This window comes from Meleagris gallopavo, chromosome 26 (assembly GCF_000146605.3).
Source record: "Meleagris gallopavo isolate NT-WF06-2002-E0010 breed Aviagen turkey brand Nicholas breeding stock chromosome 26, Turkey_5.1, whole genome shotgun sequence".
In the NCBI taxonomy this organism is placed as follows: Eukaryota; Metazoa; Chordata; class Aves; order Galliformes; family Phasianidae; genus Meleagris; species Meleagris gallopavo.
In genome coordinates, this window is record NC_015036.2 from 314,962 (window position 1) to 335,233 (window position 20,272).

The window sequence follows — 20,272 nt, forward strand, 5'->3', positions numbered from 1 at the left end:
CCGTGTTCGGCAGCAAGGCCCCCGGGCCCGCCATGTACGAGCGCGTCTCCCGAGCGCTGGCCGAGCTGGGCTACGAGCGCACCCCCTCGCAGTGCCGGGAGCGTATCAAGGTACCCCTGGCCCCGCGCGTGGAGGGCCCGGGGGTGGGAGGTCTGCTCCTCGAGCTGAGGATGGGCCCGCGGCCTTTTCGGCTGTGGGCCTGGTGCTGGGTCCCCTGGCTCGGGCGGCACCTGTGGGTCTTCGTACACAGGCAGTGTCCTATGGTACCGTGGCCTTGGGGGGGATTTTGACCCAGCCCCTGATGCCCAGCATCGTTGCAGCTGTGTAGTGGGAAGGGAGCTCTTGCTGTTCTGTGATGAAGCATTGCTCCCGGGGTCCCCTTGCTACTGAGGCCCTTCACAGCTGTGGAATTGCCTCATAGCTATGATGTTTCCCCTGGGTTGCCTGCTTTAATGACTGGGCTGGGTTAAACAGCACAGCCAGCCGGCTTCTGTGGTGCTGGATTTTTAAGAGTTGGCTCTCTACTTGTGTCATTCCTTGGGGAGAAGGAAAGCCTGGACTCAGGCAGGGAGCAGCAATCCAAGTGCCGCCCTCATACAGAGGGAGCTGTGGACTAGGACTGGTGGGATGTGGGGAACCTGTGATACGTAGGAGCTGCTATGGGCTTCAGGCTGTAAATATGAATGAAGTGTAGAAGGGAGAATTAAATGCTGAGGTCCCTTAAGGCTTGTTTCCCCTTTCGTGACCCATTTGGTTTCAAGTGCAGTTGCTTAAAATGTTGATCAATTAAAAAGGAACATTTTGTTAGTTCTTGATATCGCTGGTGTTGTTGGCTTCTCTTTGTCCTGTTCTATTCTTCACGTAGTGCTGTGTTGGCCCATGCAGCCTGGGGTTGTCTGTGTGCAAACATCCAGAGCTTTGATTTGCAAAATGCGTGAAATAAGGAACTGGGCACTTCTGCAGTGTTAATGGAGACTGGTGGCAGTATGTCTGGTGGGCAGTTCTGTGTGTTACTGAGCATCCTGTGAGATGCTCAGGAGCAAATGAGCAGGGGATTTGCCCTGCGGTGTCTGATTAGCATTTGTCTTTGGAAAAAAATGGTTAAAGTGAAGCAAAATTCTTTCTTACAAACATTTTGCTTTCTGAATGTATATTCTTATGTCATCTCTTTAACTCCTTGTATCTCTCTGCTTGGGGATTTATTTTCCTGAATGCATCAGAACATTTTGGAGGGAAATGTTGCTTTTAAGCAGACACCTCATGCACTGAAAAAATTCTCCAAGTCTCTTGTTTCTGAGCAACATCCAGCTTCAATCAGTCCTTCCACAAATCTGGGACATTTGGAATATTGCTAGTGCTAAAAAAGCTCCAAGGGCAGTTTTCCTTGTCTACGTGGCTCTGATGGTTTCTGGTTGTTGGGGGAGTTCCTGCTGCTGTTGTTAAGGGCTTGGCTGTGGCTGCAGCTGTACAAGGAATTGCCTCACAGAGTGCAGAGCAGTTTGTAAGGAGAATATTTGTCCCAGAGCTGACCTGGCTGGGCGGTGTGTTTGGAGGACTCTGGTTGGGGTGGGAAAGTGCCCTCTGGAATGTCTCTGTTTCCCAGCAGCTCATGGTGCTGTTACCAGAGATACTTCTTCCCCGTCTGTTGAGAAGTGCTTTGGCGGCAGACTTTTGTCAGTGAAATTTGTAAGTGGCAAGGAAACTATAAATTGTGTTTTTATATGTATGTTTCAAACAATTTAGAGGGAATGAAGGACTCTGAGGCTTGTGCTTACTGCATTGCAATAGCTTCAGGAGCACCTCCTGAAAGATCTCTCAGACATTTCCCGACAGATGTTTCTAGCCAACACACAATTCGATTGCATGGACTCTTCTTAAGTGAAGTCCACAGAGAGCACCGGTTCAGAGGCTCGATGTGAAGGACGTGGTGTGGTTCCCGCTGCCGTCCTGTGCTACACTGCCTACACTGCTAACTCGTGCTGATGCCTTGGCTCCTGGCTCAGCTTGTCAGCATCCCAGCACGGCAGACAGGATTCCGCCCTGCGCCTGGCAGGGGTCGCGCTGCTGTCCAAGGTCCTGCATGTCCTGAGTGCTCCTGGCCTGGGGGTCTTCGTTGCCGCGCTCTTGGGAGATGCAGACGTGCCAGCATGGCAGAGCTTTTCACAATCCTTTGGGCTTTTCAAGAAAAATGAGCGCTCATTGAAAATCTCCATTTTTGATAGAGCCAAAGGTTGAGTTTGTTACAGGAATTATTGAAACAGTTGCGTTAGAATTGGCAGAATTGTCTGCTTGGCTCTTCCTTGCTCAGCTGAGGATGAAAATCACTTCTGAACACAGAGAGGTTGATGTTTGACTTCCATCTTAAGATGGAGCAGGAAGGCTTGGGCTTGCTGTTGGTACAAGGGCAGTTCACAGACGCTTCATAGTCTTATGCTATCCGTTGTCAGAGCTAAAAGCAGAGCTGAAGCAATGGTGATGGATGAGTGCTTTGCTTCACCATTCCACTTGCCTGCTGTAGCTGTAATGTCCCCCATTTCCACGATTTTATAGGATGGTTTGACTTAACATCCCTCAAGGGACAGTGCTGTAAGGATTTGCTGATTGATTATGAATGTAAATCATGCTTAAAATGTGTCAAATTCAACTTAGTTTACAAATACATTGTAGATAAGATCTCAGTATTGGTTTTCTTCAGGACACCCGAATTTCCCATGCTCTGCCAAATCTCGAGGAGTGTTAGAAATGAGATAGAAAGAAAAAAAGTCAGCTCTGCGGAACAAAGTTTTCCAGTTCTCCAGTTGTATTGCATATATGCATTCTCTCCCAATTCAAACAGGATGTAAAGCAGGGTCCCAGTTCACATTTTGTCTGTCTTCTAACATCTGCATGTGCTTTTCTGCACATAAGAGGTGCTGGCCTGCAGTCTGCAAATGAGACCATTGCTTGGATCTGCCACTCCAGAGTGCCTGTTTCAAATTTGAGGGATCACATGTAATAATTCCAACAAGAACTCCTAGCTTATTCCCGCATGAGAGCCTGGCTTCATGACTTTGATGCCTGTGGACCAGCTAGCTCAGGGATTGGGAGCTGTAGGAGTATTTAAATGTTTTGATTTCTGCCTGTTGGGTCCTCAGAAGCCATCCTGTGCCTCAGAGTTCCCTCATCCTGGCATACCAAGCTGTGTCCCGAACCACTGCTGGCATAGGCGTGTGCTCTGACCATTCCTGCAGCTGTGACCTCACAGCTCTTGTTAAAGAATTGTTTACTGAAGCACATGTGCTTTTCCTCCAGCCCTGCTCTTCTTTGCTAAGTGTGTTCATAATCCAAGATTGGAGAATTAGCCTGGCTCAGCAGTTTGTGTATCCCCAAACCAGTCCCCTCTGTGCGGCACTGTGGTGCATTCAGCCATTTGTTTTGACCTCAGAACTATTATTTAAGGCAGAGGATGAGATATTTTGCAAAACCCTTTCCAGATTTGTGTGCAGTCACTTATATTCTGTGCCCTTCACTAGGCTTATCATTCTTCAGAGCAGGAGGTGAGCTGCTAACGAGTGGCAGAGTCACAATCACAGAAAAATGAGCTGTCACCTCGTGCTGTGACGTTCCATACGAAGGCCAAAAAAAGCTGATGCATCCAGTATGTAGGCTTTGTTATTGCTTCAGATCAGGCAGTGAGCTTGAACATCATTGTTTCATGCTCTTCCAACCTCTGAACGTGTCATTCACAAGCTCTGCTGCTGGTGGCCAGCACGTTGCCCTCGTGCTTGTTTCCTGCACACAGTGACCTGCTGCTCACCTGGGCAGGAGGTGGAAGGTGTCTGCTGGGTTGTGATTGTCCACAGAATGTGTGATTTACTTTGCAAAGTAAAAAAAAGCATCTTGAAGACAGCAGTTATGGGCTTTCACATGGGGAATGCAGGCACAAAGGGGAGAAGTGAATGCTGCTGACATGAAACAGGGTGGAATGAGGAATTATGCTTGGATGTCAGCTGTTCGTGTTCTCTTGCTTTAAGCTATATGTAAGATGATGATGACAGGGTTTACTTTTAATGTGGCTGTATTTTTTTGCTGCTTTATGATGTAAACAATCTCTTTTTAAATCTTTGTAGCGCGAAGTCGTTTTGAAAGAAGGAAGTGCTGCACTGGCTGTCTCTGATGGGACTCCTGCAGTAATGCAGTGTGACCTTCTGTGTGCTCCAGGAGATTGAATTTCACCCAGAATTTCATCACTGGGTTCAATAACCTTAAGCAGAGTGGCTCTCTTTTCAAAGGATTTCCAAGGATGGGAGTTATCAGTTTCTTTACCAGCAGCTTATCCAACTGCTTATCACCTTCAGAACAGCTTTGCCTTCCATTTTTTTAATGTGTTTTCCCTTGTCTTCTGTTACTCAGGCCGAGATCCTTGTCCCTGTGGCTCCACCCTCTGCGATGTGCACAGGCAGTGTTCAAGTTACCTCTTGATCTTTCTTCGTCTTAAGTAGGTTCAGATGCCTCTAGTTTTCCAGGCTGGGTCACTTTGCAGTTCCTGTCCTGAATCCTCTCCAAGAACTCACTCCTCGCTGGAGAACCTCACAGGCCCCAGTAGGTGGGAGCAACTTTCTGTTGACATTCGTAAACTGGACAATATAAATCTGTTCTTTGTCGCTGAAGAGTTTACTTGCTTTACTGCTTCTTGGACATACCATGAGACTGCAGTGGAGGAGCATCTCTGGAAGATGTGAGCATCACATGTAATGAATGCTCTCACACAGCAGCTGTGTCCACTCTGTGTGTGGGTGTGTGGGCCACTTGCTGGAGTGCTGTTCAGGGAGGCAGGTTGGCACCACAGGCCAGAATTCCCATTTTCTGGGCAGCAGCTCTGCCAGAAGCACTTTGGTGGAGGCTCTGGCATGCAGGTGTGCCCTGAGATTGCCCACCCAGAGAAACAAAAGTTAGCTATCTGCTTCTGCTGCAAGGGTCGGGCTAAAAGCAGCTCACATGTGGCATGTCTTTGAGCAGGCAGCAAGTCACAGCTGCGAATGTTAAATCTTAGTTTGGGAACATGTTATTTGTGCCTCTCAGGAGGGGAACCACTTAGGACTTTAAGATCTGGGTCCTCCCAATTTTTATACTTGCCCTTAGGCTGTACACACAGTGGGCTGCAATTGTGGACATCTCATTGGCAGTTATACTGCAGGAACTGCATTGACGTCAGAAGAGAGTCCCAGTGGCAATGATGCAGTTGCTAGATGGTTGATTTTGGATTTTGTTTATTTTAGAAGTAACTGAATGCACCTGAAATGTTCAACAGAAGCTGGTGTGAAAGCACAGAGCTTTAAGTGCCTGTGTAGGTGCAGATTCACTTCCACTACTGTTCCAGATTCTGCTGCATCCTGCTAAATCTGTCAATCTGGAGGCTAAGGAGGTGATGCTTTCCGGACTGCTGTGGGTCCCACAAGTTACTAACCTTTGTTTTGGTCATTGTTTCTGGTGAAAACTGGAGTTAAGACAGCCTTTGGTATTTTTCTTACAGCTTTTCCTATTGGTCTAGATTTAGATGTTGCTTTCTATTGATAACGATTTCTCTATGCAGCTAAATCACAAAGGCTGAGGTTGGACTCGCCTGGCATGGACCTTTCTTTGGAGACCACAGCCTCAGGACGGGCGTTTGCATGCTTCTAGGATCGTGTGTAAAGCTCCCAGCTTTCAGAACTATGTGAGTAGTAACCCATGGGGTGCCACCTGTGTTGATGCTTTCTGCCTCCCATCTGGAGCTTATTCTGGAGCAGAGCATTTTCCCTACCACCTGCAAGAGGGTTTGTGCTGCTCTTAGTCTGTGGCCCTGCTCTGCCCGCTCATTTGAGACCTAGAACCAACAGGGATAGGCCCGTGTGGTCCCTTTGGCTTGCCAAATAGCTGGTATCTAACCTATCAAGTACTTCTTGGATTTCTTTGGTCTAGACTGCTGTACTTAGGGTTATCTTTGGACATCAGACTTCATGGGTGGCATGGAGATGCTTGTCCTGTTCACAGTGTTTGTGTGAAAACTCATGCTTAATTTTAAGGAATGAGTGTGTTTCTAAAGGCAGGACAATCTACTGAAGCATGGCTTTCATTGCTTTGGGGTAAGTAGTGAATAGAGTTTTTGGAATAGTAGTGACAGTAGTTTTTTGGGTAGTGTAGGAACACTGACCAAAATGTTACTTTACTGACCAAAATGGCATGTGGGGCTATTATTGGGTGTCCTAGCCCCTCAGAGCTCTGCTGTTAGTTCTTAATGGAAAGAATAGAAGCCCTCAGTACTGGTTGAATATCAGTGAAATTCTGCCAGGTCCCAGATGTGCTTTGGAAGTGGAATTCATCCTCTGTCAGACTGTAGCATAGCCTCCATCTGGTCCCTGGTGTAAACTTGGGGCAAAGCAATCTCCTAGCCCACAGTTTATCTTCTTTCTCTCAGTCTCTGGCAAAGTCCTGCAGTATCCCAGGTTAATATGCTCCATGAGATCCTGCTGATGCTATAGGGTTTTTGTCTTAAAACTTGTGGGATCTCTGCACCCAAACCTCTCCTGTTTTAGTAAGTAGAAGTGGACAGCTTGATGTCTCCTGCAGTGGTTCAGAGAGCTAACAGGAGCCATGTATCCTTGGTGTAGGGGTGTAGAAATACGTTTATAGTCATCTAGGCTGGCTTCTGCCAGGATTTGATGCCTCTGTAAATAATACCTGTATACCTGTCCAGACTTAGTTTGTTTAGATGCATTTAACTGTGGTTTAGAAACTGGCAGTGGTGAAAAATCCACTGCATTTTTTTGGTAGATTCTAGCTCTTACTAACTAACCTGCCTTAAAAATGTGTGGCTTACGGCACTGACTGAGCATCCCTTGACTGTGTCTTACGGCATGACTTTGCTTCTTCAAGTCATCATCCAAATAGATACCTGGTTTCTGTCTCAGTTTGGTGACTGACTTCTCTATTTCCCTGACCACCTGTCTTCCCTTGAGGCATTTACATCACTTTCACTGTTTCATTCTGGAGTCCTCTGGTCTGGAGCCAGAACTTCCAGGAAAGTTTTGGCATGGAGGCACATCAGGATGCAATTGAGGCTTAGTTCTTTGGTGTGAAAAATGATTTAATTTGACTGCTGGCATATCTCTGAGTGCTGTGATCTGGCAGATGTGTGGCCACCTGCAGAGCTGGAGCCACTTCAGGCAGGTCTGCAGTAGGTTCTGCAGGGCACGACTGCAGAGTGTTAAGGATGGATTTGCTCATGTTCTGTAGAGCAGTGGTAGACTTGGTTTCTCAAGCACTAAGTCATCAGCTGCCTTTCTGCTGTGTGGTACGGCTCTCTTTAGAGTTCAAGCTGTGCTTTCTTCTCTTTTTATTGTAGGAACTGATGCTTCAGTTCAGAAGTACAGAAATAGGGCTTCTTGCAGTGATATTCTTATTTAGGCCTCATGTTCTCCTGCCTTTCACACATTTTTTAACCTGAAAGTTCATGAGCTAGTGTGTAGAGCAGAGGAATCAATCACCTGTAGTCAGTTCTGTTTCCTTGTGCTCCAGCCAGCCCGTGTGGGAATGCAGGTTTCAAGAGCTTTCATGGCTCCAGTCATCCCTACGTGCTGTACAACCACCCCAAACTTCACAAGCCATTTCTTTTGTCCCACTATGGTTTCATCTTCTGTTACTCGTGAGCATCCTGGTGTGACGAGGCAGGTAGCCTTTGGGTACTGCCTTCCTCACTTCAGCTTCCTCACTTCATAAACCCGAGGGCTCCTCCCTTCCATTAAGAGTCGAATGGTGCTGGGTGCTACCCTGTGTCACTGGGACCTGGTCTAGGCCAGCAGACACCGTTTGATAGGGCAGCATGGAAAGGTAATTGTGACACCAAACGTGGACAGGCATGTAGATCACAGAACTGCTGGATGGAGGCTGTGCCATCTAGCTGAGTAAGAGCACACAGAATCTTTCAGCTTGGAAAAACTTTTAAGGCCATCGAGTCCAACCCCAGCCCACGCCCACCAGCAGCCACTCAGCATCTCCCTCAGTGCCATATCCCCATGGGTCTGGAGCACCTCCAGGGATGGTGACAGCACCACTTTCCTGGGCAGCTTGTGCCTGTGAATCACTGCTCTTTTGGAGAACGAATTTTTGTAATACCCAACCTGTGGCACACCCGACCATTCCAAAGCGTCTCAATGCTTCCAAAGGTTTTTGTTGAAATTTTGCTGACTAAACTTATCTGTACCCCCAGGCATAGGAAATGAATTTGCCTGCAGCGAGTAGCGACACTGTTCATGGACGGGTTCTTGATTCTGGGATTCCATAGCTGGTTGTTTTCTACCCCAGTTGCAGCAGAGGTCTTGGAAATGTAAAAATTTGCTGGTGCTCATCCAAGGAGGATCTGCCCGTTTATCCTGAGAGACAGCACAGACAGAGTCAGGAGAGGCTGGTGCTGTGCCTCAGGCTGCTGCCCAGCTGAGAACCCCCGATTGCTTTCCCAGAGCTGCTGATAGAAAGCGGTGCTTATTGCTGCCTGTGGGCTCATTGGGCTTTTGCTGTGTGTTTTTTGGTTTTGAAACAGCAGAGTAAAACTGACTTGCTGCTTAGCAGCTTTGCTGCTGCTCCCAGGGCTCTGAATATCACGAGGAAACAGGCTAGGAGTGTATTCCTCTCCTGCTGATGCTGTTACACAAGGTGTTTGAGGAACACTGGATATGTTGGAGCTTTCTGGAGATGTAAAGTTCCTTTTGGAGAAAACCAAACATTTTATGCAATGATGTGTACTTGCTTGTTGCTTAAGAGCCGTAGTCCTTCTTCAGAAAACAAGATGACCAAACTATTCCCAAATTAATGCCTCTTTTGAGCTCTAGAGGTGCTTTGATTGCCATTCTGTGTAGCATCTGAACGATCTAATGAATGTCATGTGAGAAAATGTGTTCTACAAATCTATCAGTCTGCAAGTTGCTGAGATTTGCAAGGTAAAGTTAGAGCATGATGTTATCTTTTAAAAGTAGAGTGGTGGTTGAATTAAAAACACATTGAGAGATGCACATAAAGGTTCTTCCCCAAGCAAATATCTGTCTTGGTCTGGAGTAGGGGGGAATTGTACAAGTCTGTGAGTTTTGTCTGCAGCTTTGCCTTTCTGTCAGGCAGTGGGTGTTGTGTGTAGTTGCCAGCTTGGCCAGTAGTGCAGGATGGTAGCGATCACCAAAACCAAATTGGGTTTTTGCATTTGTCATTTTCGGAGGTTTCAGCCTGAAAGCTGTGATAGTGGATTATTAGCCAGAGCCATCTGAGTTATGTTTCTTTCTTAATGATTGATATCAAAGTCTGGGAGTTTGGAGCATTATTGATTTGACCTCTTTTAAATTTCAGCAGCTTCACAAGAGACAGAGTGAGTTAGTAAGGAATGCAAAATATGTAAGTAATATATATTTTATTAGCTGAATAGCTTAGGCATACATTTTGTACCTTGTGTCTTCTTACCAGAGTAAGGAAGGTTGGACTGTCTGTGCTTTTGGGGACTTCTTTCTTTCTTCCTTTCCATCTCCTCCCTGCTTCACCTTCTTCAGGCTGTGGGCACAACACCGGCTCTGCTTTCCCCCTCTTGTAGTAGGTGTGCATTTTCTTGGCTGATTGGTATCTCTGACTGGGGATCTAATGTTTATTTTCCCTGTTAGATGGCAGATCTGGGGGGTTTTGAAGTGGGGAGGAGAATAAATGAATCAATTGCCCAAGTTAAATTGATGAATCTGTAGCTGCTGTACAACTTTGTTCTGTCGTGGATATTAAAGCTAAAACCTGCATCAGGAGCATCAGGTACATAATGATGCTTCCTGCCAGGTGTAGATTAACTTGACAGCCTTGCATTTAGCTCATGAGCGTGTGGCAAGCACTGATCAGCAGAAGTAAAATTCTAAACTCTGCCTGGCAGTCATGTAACTGTCTGCTATGTGTGCACTGCTGAAGCAGCACCTTTGGGTGATTAACACGCAGCTTTCTGTCTTAGACCCTTCGCAGGTGTTACAGCCGTGTGAAGGAGCATGGTGTTGGGAAGAGGAAAAGCAGCTACACGTTTGAACAGCTGGAGCAGGTGTTTGGCCAGGGAGGATGGGATTCCCAGCCCTGCCAGCCTGTCCTCATCAACAGCAGTGGCTTGTACCAGGAGCTGGAGTCGGATGGCAGCACTATGGAGGAATTCTCGCAGGAGGACTGGGGAAACCACAGTCAGGATCTTCATTGCTACCAGACCGGTGAGCAGGAATTAGGTAAGGAATCCTGTTAATGCTTCCCCACTCTCTGCGCTCTGTGTTTGTACAGTCCCCACTTTCATGTTTGGGAATAAATAGAATGTGCTCGAGTGCTAAACAACTGATGTCCATGGGGAGGAAAGGGAAATAATTATCAAAAGCAGATGGTGGTTCTTGGAGGCTGCTGGAGTATCAGGATCAGGAGAAAAGAAGGGTTATGTGGCCATAAACCTCGGCAGAGGAGGCAGTACGTTCCCTGGCTGTCTGTCCCTTCCACCCACTGCTCAGTTTTACTTCCCCTGATGGGGTCAGGGAAGTGCTTCCCTGTCAGCACCGCCTGGCTTTGAGGTCCTTGGGTGCCAGCTACCACTCAGCCGCTGTTTACTTCCAGGCTGCTCCTATTCGTACCAATGGCTGGTTTCTCCTTCTTCCCATACATCCTAACTGCTGTGTTTGCTTTAAGCACACAGATATGCTTGTGTCCAGATGTGTGGTGTTCGGAATGCTTTTCCTGCTTGAATTAGTAGTGTCAGCTTCAGTTCATACAAATGAGCACATTAACTAATTTGGAGATTTCGTTGTTGCCTGTGGCTGTTTCACTTTGTCAGCAGAGCCAGCTACCACATTCTTGATCAGGAAAGCAAGCACACTGATCTGAGCTGTCGTGTCCAGCTGCAGTGAAGAATTGGGTTTCTTCAAGCACGTTTGTGTCTTGACCACTATGTTATGACATGTGAAGCATGGAGGAAAAGGAATTCTTTTCATGGAGGAAATAGAAGTTGATCAAATCCAGCAGTTAGAACACAAACTGGGGAAAAGATGTTGATGTGGTTTTCCTTGTGATCTGTAGGCTGAAATGGGAACAGGAAGGAGATGCAGTCACCTGTCTGCATGCATCTTTTTCAGGGGACTGAAGACGGTGAATGCTATAAAAGAGTCTTAAATTGCAGCTTGATATGAAGGCAGCCAACTTGCAAATTAACCACATTCTGGTTCTCTGAGACTTCTTCCTCTGGGAGCTTAGAAGTCAGAAATATGTGGGAGAGAAATGGTGGGGAGACAGTGATGTTTCAAAACGTATGTAAATGACAGCTGATTCCATCTACTTGTTCTGGTGACTCAAACTGTGGTCTCCTGGTTTGTCACCATTTTCCTCCGGTTGAATTACAGAGAGATCTGTGTGTACTTGGGGTGACAGTATTCCTAATGTTGAGAGAAGTTAAGAGAGAAGCGTTTAGCACATAAAATCTAAATGGAATACAGATGCATTTGTCCTGGTGCTTGCTCTTTAAATGTGCTATTGAAAGCAGAACAGTCTTTCCTTTCTTTTTTTTCCCCTCAGTGTAGTTAGTAATTAAATTGACTTGTGACTTAATTGCAGGAATTATGCTCCTGTCCTTGGAAGGTTTTGCACTTGCAGAGGCTGATTCAGATCTTGTAACTGACCACATCCTTTCCTAAGGAAAACCAAGAACTCCAGTTAATGTAGGAACTGGAGCTGCCTTGTGCATGTGGCAGGGCTTGGGCTTAGGAAATAAGATGGACTTTTAACTTCAACCTCAAAAAAAATAAAATAAATAATATTCCTGCTGCCTTTTATTTTAAAACATAACTGCACTGGATCTTACCTTTCAGATGAAGTGCCTACCACAAAAAGAACATTGAAGATAAAACAGGAATCTTCAGAAGACGCTCAGTAAGTAATTTATGAATGTTTTACCCTGAAATGTATTTCCCTGGGGATGTTGTGCAGGAGGGAGGATGTTTGAAACTTCTGATTATAATTATAAATACATTGTGCAAGACTACTCATACACTTGAATCTGCTTTATGCATTATTCCAGTTACCTCAGAACATTCGAAAAGCTTCACAACTTTGTCCTTTCTTGGCTTCATCATACAGCAAACAGAACGACTCACCACATGAATGCAAGGACTTAACATGCAGCTCAGATCCACATCAGGACTGCTAGGGCTGTGTGTGGGCAGGCTGTGGTTATCACGGGATGAGTCCAGGCTCTTGGAGCTAGCTGAAGTCTGTTTTTTCCATCTGCGTGAAGTTGCCTGAATTTTGCCCATTTGGATACAAGGAAAAAAAAGTTTTTTGTTTTTGTTTTTTTTAAAGAGCAATAATTATGTTGTAATGTATATTTTCCACTAAACCAGTGGCTGGACCGTGACCTGCATACCCAGGTGGTGCTGACCAGATATTTTAAATGGGTCATAAGTGGAGGAAAGAGTGAGAAGTGAGACTACCTCAGTAGTAGTACGTGCTGTTGACTTGGCTTGTATGATTAATGCTCGCATAAAAAGTTTGTGCATTTCCCCTCCTTGGTGGAAAGCATGCCAAAGTTTGTGATTTCTTTTATTTTTATAACTTTCCAGAGCTGACTTGTAACCTTTTGGATTGGTTTAATCTGACAAATACCGAAGCATTTAAAATGTTTTAAGCATGTGAATCTCCATTGCCTCGCCAACAATAACAGAGTATTTCAAAAAATGAAAGGAATCGTGCCATGATTCTGCAGACCAGGGCTGCTTTCTTCCAGCCTCTTGGGTTTTAAACCCTGTAGGGTAAGTGTAGCTCCATCTGTAATGGAATGAGCTGTCTCAAATCGACTTGCAGGCCCTTCAGGGTGGGAACACATGTGGGCATGGTGTCTTGCACCACTTCTCCCCATGGCTTACAGAGCTGTTTGAAGTCAGTATGGTATTTCTTAGGCTGCAAAGTGAGTTTGTGTAGGACAATAATTCATCAGTGCCGTACACGTTTATGTAGTGTCTCTGGTTAGCAACAGAGGCTTCTTACTGGAAGTAAATGATTTTTCAAAATTCCAAATATGTATGTATTTATTTTTAATGAAAAGCCTGCATTGTAATGCTTAGCTTTATCAAAGTCCTCAGTGGATTTTCCAGGGTTAAGCTGTGCCTGATGGTGATTTTTCTCTTCACGTGAACTGAATTCAGGGTAGCATCTCAGGGATGGACATGAAGAAAAACACTTGTTTTTCAGTATAAACATCATCATGTCTTTGAACAGCTTGTCAGGATGGCTCTGGGATAATTCTACCTTCAAATTCTACCTTCAAGATGTGCCTTAGGGAGTTGCACAGAAAAGAATTCTGAATGTTCTGAGGTCGAAGCTCAGAGAAGCTCGTGTTGTGTGAAGACTGCCTGAATTTTCTCTGCCAGTTCTTTGTTGTGCAGGTGCATGGCTAGAGCTCAGACTGCTCAGAGTTGGGGGTTTCTTTTCTGCCCCCAAAGCTCTCTCTAAAAGGTATGGAGGTCTCTGAACTCCTGGGCGTGTTGTGAAGCGTGCTGGTGATAAGCCAATCTCACATGCTCAGTGAAAGCACAAAGTGTCTTCCAACACAGAAATTTGCTGAAAATGGCTTTTTTTTTTCTCTGCTCGGAGGAACAAGGAACTTTTAAACTCTGAAATCTTTTAAAGTTGAAAGAAACTTGAAAATTCTGCCTTCTTACTACATCAAGCAACGGAAAGCAAAGAATTAAAGAAGTGTTCTCCCTGCCTTCTGCACTGTCAGGGCTCTTGGTAGGAAGTATCAAAGGCAGCTTTGCAGGTTGGGTTTTTGGAACGTGGAAGATCCCTGCGTGCTGCTGTGGCAGGGTTTGCTTTGCCCAGTTCATTGCCTCAGCAGCTGTCTTGGACATCAGATGAGGAAATCAGTATTGAGTTTGGAATGATTACAAGCAGTCTGGAGAAGCCTTACTGATACTGTAGATAAACTGAGTATTTATTTATTATCTTTTAAAGAAAGAGTTGTCTAATTTTAAAAGCCATAGCAAATAATACCAAACATATTCATGTTTCTGGCCCATGTTTTAAAATACATGCAGCTTATTGCGAAGAAAGCAGACCTTCAGTTCATCTGCTTTCTTCTGCGCGTGGAAGTTTGAAGCAGAAGTGATCTCAGTGAAATCAGTGGAAGTGATGGTGCTTCAGCATATGCAAAGTGGAGAATTTACATGCTGGTGCTGCCTGACTATAAGTGCATGTGATCTTAAACTGCTATCTTTGCTTCTCTCTGCTCTGGGAGGTCGGAAGGAATTGCTCTGCAGTGCCACCACCTCCAGATTCCCAGGTGTGGTCCTGGGGCTGTGAGAGCCAGCAGTGGTCTGGCAGGAGATGGTCCAACAGGAGCCCTCTGTGTTCCCAGTGGGGGAATTGCAGAGCTGAGCAGAGCAACTTGTAGAAAACCATGGGAGCGTGGCTTTGTGAAAAACAAAGAAGGATTATTTTCCCAACAGGAGGGAAGAATGTGGGAGGGTGACGGCGGGACCTGGCTGTGCACCGCTCAGTGCCTCGCATCTCTGAGCACAGCCTGTTGGCACTGCAGCGCTGCCTCTCTTGACTGTGGCTAGAAAACAAGCACTCTGCGTAGTCTTTGAGGTGCGTGAAGATCTCCTCTGTTTCCTGGGCTGCCTTGTTCTCAGACGTGTGGGAGGAAAGAGCTGGAAGGTGAGCTGCATCCTGGCCCTCTGCTCTGTCAGCTGCGCTCTCCCATACTGGCCGTGCTGGTGCATTTCCTTTGCTCTTCCCTCCAAGTAAATGTTTTTGAGAAGTGAAAGCTGCTTCACTCTGTCCTACCATTTTAAATTTCGGAGGAGTGTGTTTTTTCACTGCAGGCTTTTTGAAGTTGAAATAGAAACGCCTGGGGAGTTAAATCCTTCACTGAAACCAGCTGTTTTGGTTTCTTTGAAGTCTGCTTTTGTTTGGAAACTGTGCCTTAGAACAAATTTGCACCAAGTCTCGAGTCTTTCCTCGTTTGAATTGCAAAAGCTTCCGAGGAGAAAGCAATGCATTGACCGGTCTGAGCCGGGTGCTGGGGCTCGGTGTGGTAAATGCAGCTCTAGGGCACCTTCTACAGTTGAAAAATGAGACAGCCCTGTGACGTGTAGGGCTGAGCCAGGATGAGCTCTCCGCTTGCTCAGATACCATGTATTTCTTTTAAAGAGAGAAGTATCAGTCTGGCTTTTGCTGACCGTGTTGGGTGTTTCCTCCTGCAACCGGCAGAAAGACAAAAAGTAGCCTGAGCTCCAGCCTTCAGCAAAGCGGGCGTCTGCCTGAGCCTCATCAGTTAGCTGCAGTGCTCTGCAGGACGAAGCTGTGCTGTAACACCCACAGTTCCCCCTCTTGATTAACCCCCAGATTTTGTAGGCATGGGAGAGGAGGGGCCGTCTCCGCAGCTACCCTTGGAGCCATTGGCAGTGGAGGTGGTGAGCACAGCCATAGCACGGCGTGCTTCCAGCTCCTGGGCTTGGCTCCGTGTGCAGGCATGATGTAGGATGATTTGAGGGTACTTGGTGCCATTTCTCATCAGGCAGTTTGTGGGTCACGGTGCAGAGTGCATTTGTACCTGGAGGTGCTGGGTAGAGCCTGGGAACGTGAAGCTCTGCAGCAGGAGCGTTGCTTGGGGAGCTGGCAGAAGCGATTGCTGAGCCACTGTCCAGCATCTGTGACAGGTCATGGAGAACAGGAGAGGTGCCTGGGGAAAAGCAGTGGCTCTCCAGTCTTCAAAAAGGGCAAGGAAACTCCCTGGGAGAGCGATGGAGAGGGTTATAGTAGATGTCACCTCCAAGCAACTGGAAGAAAAAGTTATCAGGAGAAGTCAGCATGGATTCAGCAAGAGGAGATCATGCCTGACTAATCTGGAAGCTTCTGTGATGTCGTGACTGACTGGGTGGCTGTAGGGAGAGCAGTGGATGTTGTGTACCCCGACTTCAGCAAGACTTGCAGACGGCCAGAGTCTGCTTGGAGTCTGTAACCAGAGGTGTGTCCCAGGGCTGGGCCTGGCCCTGTTAACATCTGTATCAGTGATCTGGGTGAAGGGATGGAGTGCTCAGCAGGCCTGGTGGTGCCAAGCTGGGAGCATCAGCTGACACCAGAAGGCCGTGTTGCCGTTCAGCAGGACCTGGACAGACTGGAAGGTTGGGCAGAGAGGACCAGTACGAGGTTTAGGAAGAGCGAGTGCAGAGCCCTGCACCTGGGGAGAAACAGCTGCGTGTGTTGGTAGGGGTGAGGGATGCCCTGCTGGAATGGAGCTCTGCAGGGGAGGATCTGTGTGTCCCGGTGCCAGAGGGCCGGCAGTGCGCCCTGCTGTGCTGGGGTTCTCCTCTCTGCTCTGCCCTCAGGAGGCCACACGTGGAGCACTGGGACAAGTTCTGGGTTCCCCAGTTCAAGAACGACAGAGAACTGCTTTTTTTAACATCTTTTTTTCCTACTGCTTCCTCTGTGCTTGGAGAGGTAGATTCCCCTCCATGGGAAGCCCGTGTCTTCTCTGATACTGCTGGGATTCTCTAGTGAAATTATTCTTGTTCAGCAGGAGTAGTTTGAGTGACTAATTTTCTTTTTTTCGTCAGAGCTTCAGCTGTGTTTTGTGCTGAACTGAGCTTAGCAATAGTATTTATGGTGTAATTAATAAAGGTGTTGTTTTTTCTGTTGTTGTTCTTAGCTCTGTTCCTCTACTGTTGAATGAAAATCTACCCACACTGCATTCTGGTGTGTCTGGGTTTGGATGGGACCGTTTCCTTAAATTGCATTCAGCTTCCTCTCTTGAATGCAATGAATGCTGGTGAAACACAGGCTGCTGTCGCACAGCCCTGTGCTCAGCCAGCTGCTTCCCACGTCACCTTCTCCCTTTTGTCTCCAGAGGATGAACTTACACTTCCAAATGTCTAAACTGCAGGTTTGAGATGAGTCTTGCTGTGAGGAGAGTGATTTCAGCTGGGCTGCTCAGACCCAGCATGTGGGGCTTCATTTGGATGTGCAGCACCTCCAAGAAGCATTTTCTGGGATGAGAGGCCGTGTAATTGAAGCCCTCCTGCACTGTTGCAAGGGTCTGTAGAACCCAAACCTTTTTTCTTTGAACTGTTACATCAATATACTGCAAAATGGTGCCGTGCAGTGGCGCAGCTGCTCGGGGAGGTGGTGGGGTCACCGTCCCTGGGGGTGTCCCAGAACCGTGGGCATGTGGCATGGAGGGAGGTGGGCAGTGAGCACAGTGGGGTGAGTTGGGCTTGGGGATCTTAGGGGGTCTTTTTCAGCCTTAATGACTGTGGGACCCTATGATTTTGTGATTCTGTGAACAGTGGAAGAAAGAATGTGCTTCTGTTCCATGTGGGGCAAAGAAGCAACTGAGTATCAGCCCCGTTCCTGTTCCCTGCAGTCTGTGGGGTGCTGTCTGCTCTTGCTTAAGCACTTGCTCCATAACAAGTTGATACTTCTGACCTTACTGTCTCAGCAGCCCATGCCGTAGCTGTTGGGAGCTGTTGTGGAAGGATAATTCTAGGGAGGGTTGAGTGGAGCAGCTTCCAAATCGCAGTTCTTGGACTGAGAGAAGTTTCTCAGTTACCAACACAGCTGCATAGTCTTCCTACAGATTGGATTATAGGACAATAGCTCCTAAAATCAGTAGTTCTCTCCACTAATTGTGCCCTAAGTGTCTCATTCATCAGGAAGGAAGCTGTTCCAGCTTGCTTCAGTTGAATGCAAAAGCTCCCACCTGATCGCTTGGTGAAGTGTGACTGCCTGCAGTGCTGCTTGCCTCCCTGCTGCTGTCGTTACTGACAGCCAGAAGAGATCTTTGGAGATACGGAGCTTCTTTATTTCCCCTCTGGTGGGCTGCACACACAGCTTCTGGGTGCAGTAGTCATATTCAAGCAAGAAGAGGATGGCTGTGTACAGTTAGTTGGAAGCAAGAGCCTTAGGCCCAGGAAGAGTGGGAAAGCTGAAAAAAAATCCGTGTCATTTTTTGAATTATGGAAGCATGAAAAAAACCCAAACAAACAAAGTTCTGTGCTTTTTTCTGACTTTGCTTTTTAAAACAAGGTGAAGGCAAATGCACTTGAACTTCTGCAAGGGAACAGCAGCTGAGCTGAGGGAACGTGCAGCAAAGTGTTTCAGGGTGTACACACATCCGTAAAGAATAACTGAGTTGCTGAGTTCTCGTTAACTTAGTGGTACATGAGAAATGTTTGCTTGCCATTGCCTTTGAGCACAGAGGTACGAGCTGTGTGTGTGCGGTGTGATGCAGGGCGGGTGGCAGCTGAGACCTTCCTCAGAGCTCTTTGCAGGGCAGCTCTGGTTCTCCTCACCAGGTTCTCTCCTGCAGAACTTGTTGCACTAAATACCTTTTCCAGCAGAAGGTGTATCCTGCTGGAGAGATTTGATGAAGTTCTGCTTTGTTTGTTGTTCTTGTTAATGAGGTTAATTAGAATGAAGCCAGACACATCAGCGTGGTGTTACAGCCTGGGAACTGGCGTATGGATGCGGGATGTGTGCAGGAGTTGATGCCCATGCTTAAGGAGCGGCCTGCGGAGCCCACAGCCTGCCGGTGCTTCTGGGGATGTTTGCTGTTGGCGTCCCAGATCGTAGAGCTGCCTGGGAAGCAGAGCTGAGGCTCGGCCCTCCTGTGCAGGCGATGCTTCCTCGTGTAGCCTGGGATGGTTTTGCAGCTCTGAGCGGTTACTGACGGCTTTACGCTTCTGTTTGTTTTTCCAGGAAGCGCGACGTCATGCAGAACATTATGCAAATCTTGGAGTCTGTCCAGTTGAAGTGGGAGCTGTTTCAGAGCTGGACGGACTTCTCCAGGCTGCACCTCTCCAACAAACTGGCCATTTTTGGCATCGGCTACAACACGCGCTGGAAGGAGGACATTCGCTACCACTACGCGGAGATCAGCTCGCAGGTCCCGCTGGGCAAACGGCTCCGGGAGTATTTCAACTCGGAGAAGCCGGAGGGCAGAGTCATCATGACCAGAGTGCAGAAAATGAACTGGAAAAACGTTTACTACAAATTCCTGGAGATCACCATCAGCGAAGCGAGGTGCCTCGAGCTGCACATGGAGATTGACTGGATACCCATCGCTCACTCCAAGCCGACGGGAGGCAACGTCGTTCAGTATTTATTGCCGGGGGGCATCCCCAAAAGCCCGGGTCTGTACGCCATCGGGTACGAGGAGTGCCACGACAAGCCCCACTCGCCTCTGGCGGAGCCGCGGGGCGCCGATCCCAGCAATGAGACTCCGGGGGAGCTGGAGGTGCCGTCGCCGCAGGCCTCGCTGCGGGTGGAGATGGAGTCCGCCCGCATCATCTACTGTTACCTCGGCATCGCCGAGGTCAGGACTCTCCAGCAGTGCCTGTTTTTACATTTTCAGGCAAACACCAAAACCTTCAGCAAAGAGTGGGTTGGGATCAACGCGTTTTTATCTCAGAACTGCGTCGTAGAGCCCGGGGTCTCCCCGAAATCCATCTACATCAAATTTGTGGAAGTGGAGAGGGATTTTCTTTCCGCTGGCTCTTTGGTAGAGTGCCTGGAAAAAGCCATTGGATACCCCTTAAAATTCAACAACTGAATCTCGTCCTTCATAAGGACTGGGGCTTCCGCCCGTTTCCCATCTCACCGTCGGACGCTGGTGGATCCTGCGCGCGGCCGGAGGCGAAGGTGTTGCTCAGCAGTGTTTGAGGGGGGCTGCTGGGCCGTGGAGCAGCGCGGGGCGGCTGTGGGCAGCGCTGAGCCCTGCCAGCACATCCCATACATTCCATGTCGGACGGAGCGGACGTTTCATACGAAAAGCTGTTTTTCCACAATGTCTCATTTTTACACATCCGTCTCTATAAGTGTTATTACAAATCTGAATAAATAAGCAATAGATAATGGCGAGTTAAATCTTGAATCACGTTAAAGGAGACTGTTTTTCAAAGCCACCCTTAGATACTATTGTATATAATTTAGAAACTCACTTTTTTCACCCATCCAGTGTTCTCCTCTCTCCAAACAGTGTTGCCTGCAAAGACTTTTGTTTCTGTGATGTATTCCACTTTCCTAGTAGTGTTGCCATATCCACTTTTTATTTTATTTTATTTTATTTTATTTTTTAACATTAAAATAATTCCCGGGCTTTTATTATTTTTATTTTTATCGGTTTATTTTTTCAGTTCTAGTTAGCCTCTTTGTGAGAATAACCTGGCAGCTGGGGAACATTCTGTCAAACCATGCTTATGGGTACAATCAAAGCTGTGAGATG

The 20,272-nt window shown here is 47.2% G+C and overlaps 1 protein-coding gene across 3 annotated transcripts; it reads left to right on the forward strand.

The window, feature by feature from the left end:
• The first annotated feature begins 116 nt into the window (after positions 1-116).
• On the forward strand, positions 117-20,154 carry MSANTD2 (Myb/SANT DNA binding domain containing 2). 3 transcript variants are annotated; one of them, XM_031556854.1, is made up of 5 exons: positions 117-4,585; positions 5,573-5,695; positions 9,986-10,244; positions 11,862-11,922; positions 18,748-20,154. In XM_031556854.1, the coding sequence occupies exons 3-5, from the start codon at positions 10,166-10,168 to the stop codon at positions 19,598-19,600; spliced, it is 993 nt and encodes a 330-aa protein (XP_031412714.1). In that variant the 5' UTR covers positions 117-4,585; positions 5,573-5,695; positions 9,986-10,165; the 3' UTR covers positions 19,601-20,154. The 3 variants fall into 3 exon arrangements, with proteins under 3 accessions (XP_031412714.1, XP_031412715.1, XP_010721858.1); XM_031556855.1 differs by having other exon boundaries at positions 117-4,581; XM_010723556.3 differs by lacking the exon at positions 117-4,585 and adding an exon at positions 9,352-9,396 and having other exon boundaries at positions 5,594-5,695.
• The last annotated feature ends 118 nt before the right edge of the window (positions 20,155-20,272 follow it).

Coding starts and splice junctions, on each gene's coding strand:
- MSANTD2 (XM_031556854.1), top strand. CDS start 10,166: ATGGAGGAATTCTCGCAGGAGGACTGGGGAAACCACAGTCAGGATCTT. Junction 10,245..11,861: donor GACCGGTGAGCAGGAATTAG/GTAAGGAATCCT, acceptor CTTACCTTTCAG/ATGAAGTGCCTACCACAAAA. Junction 11,923..18,747: donor GAATCTTCAGAAGACGCTCA/GTAAGTAATTTA, acceptor TTGTTTTTCCAG/GAAGCGCGACGTCATGCAGA.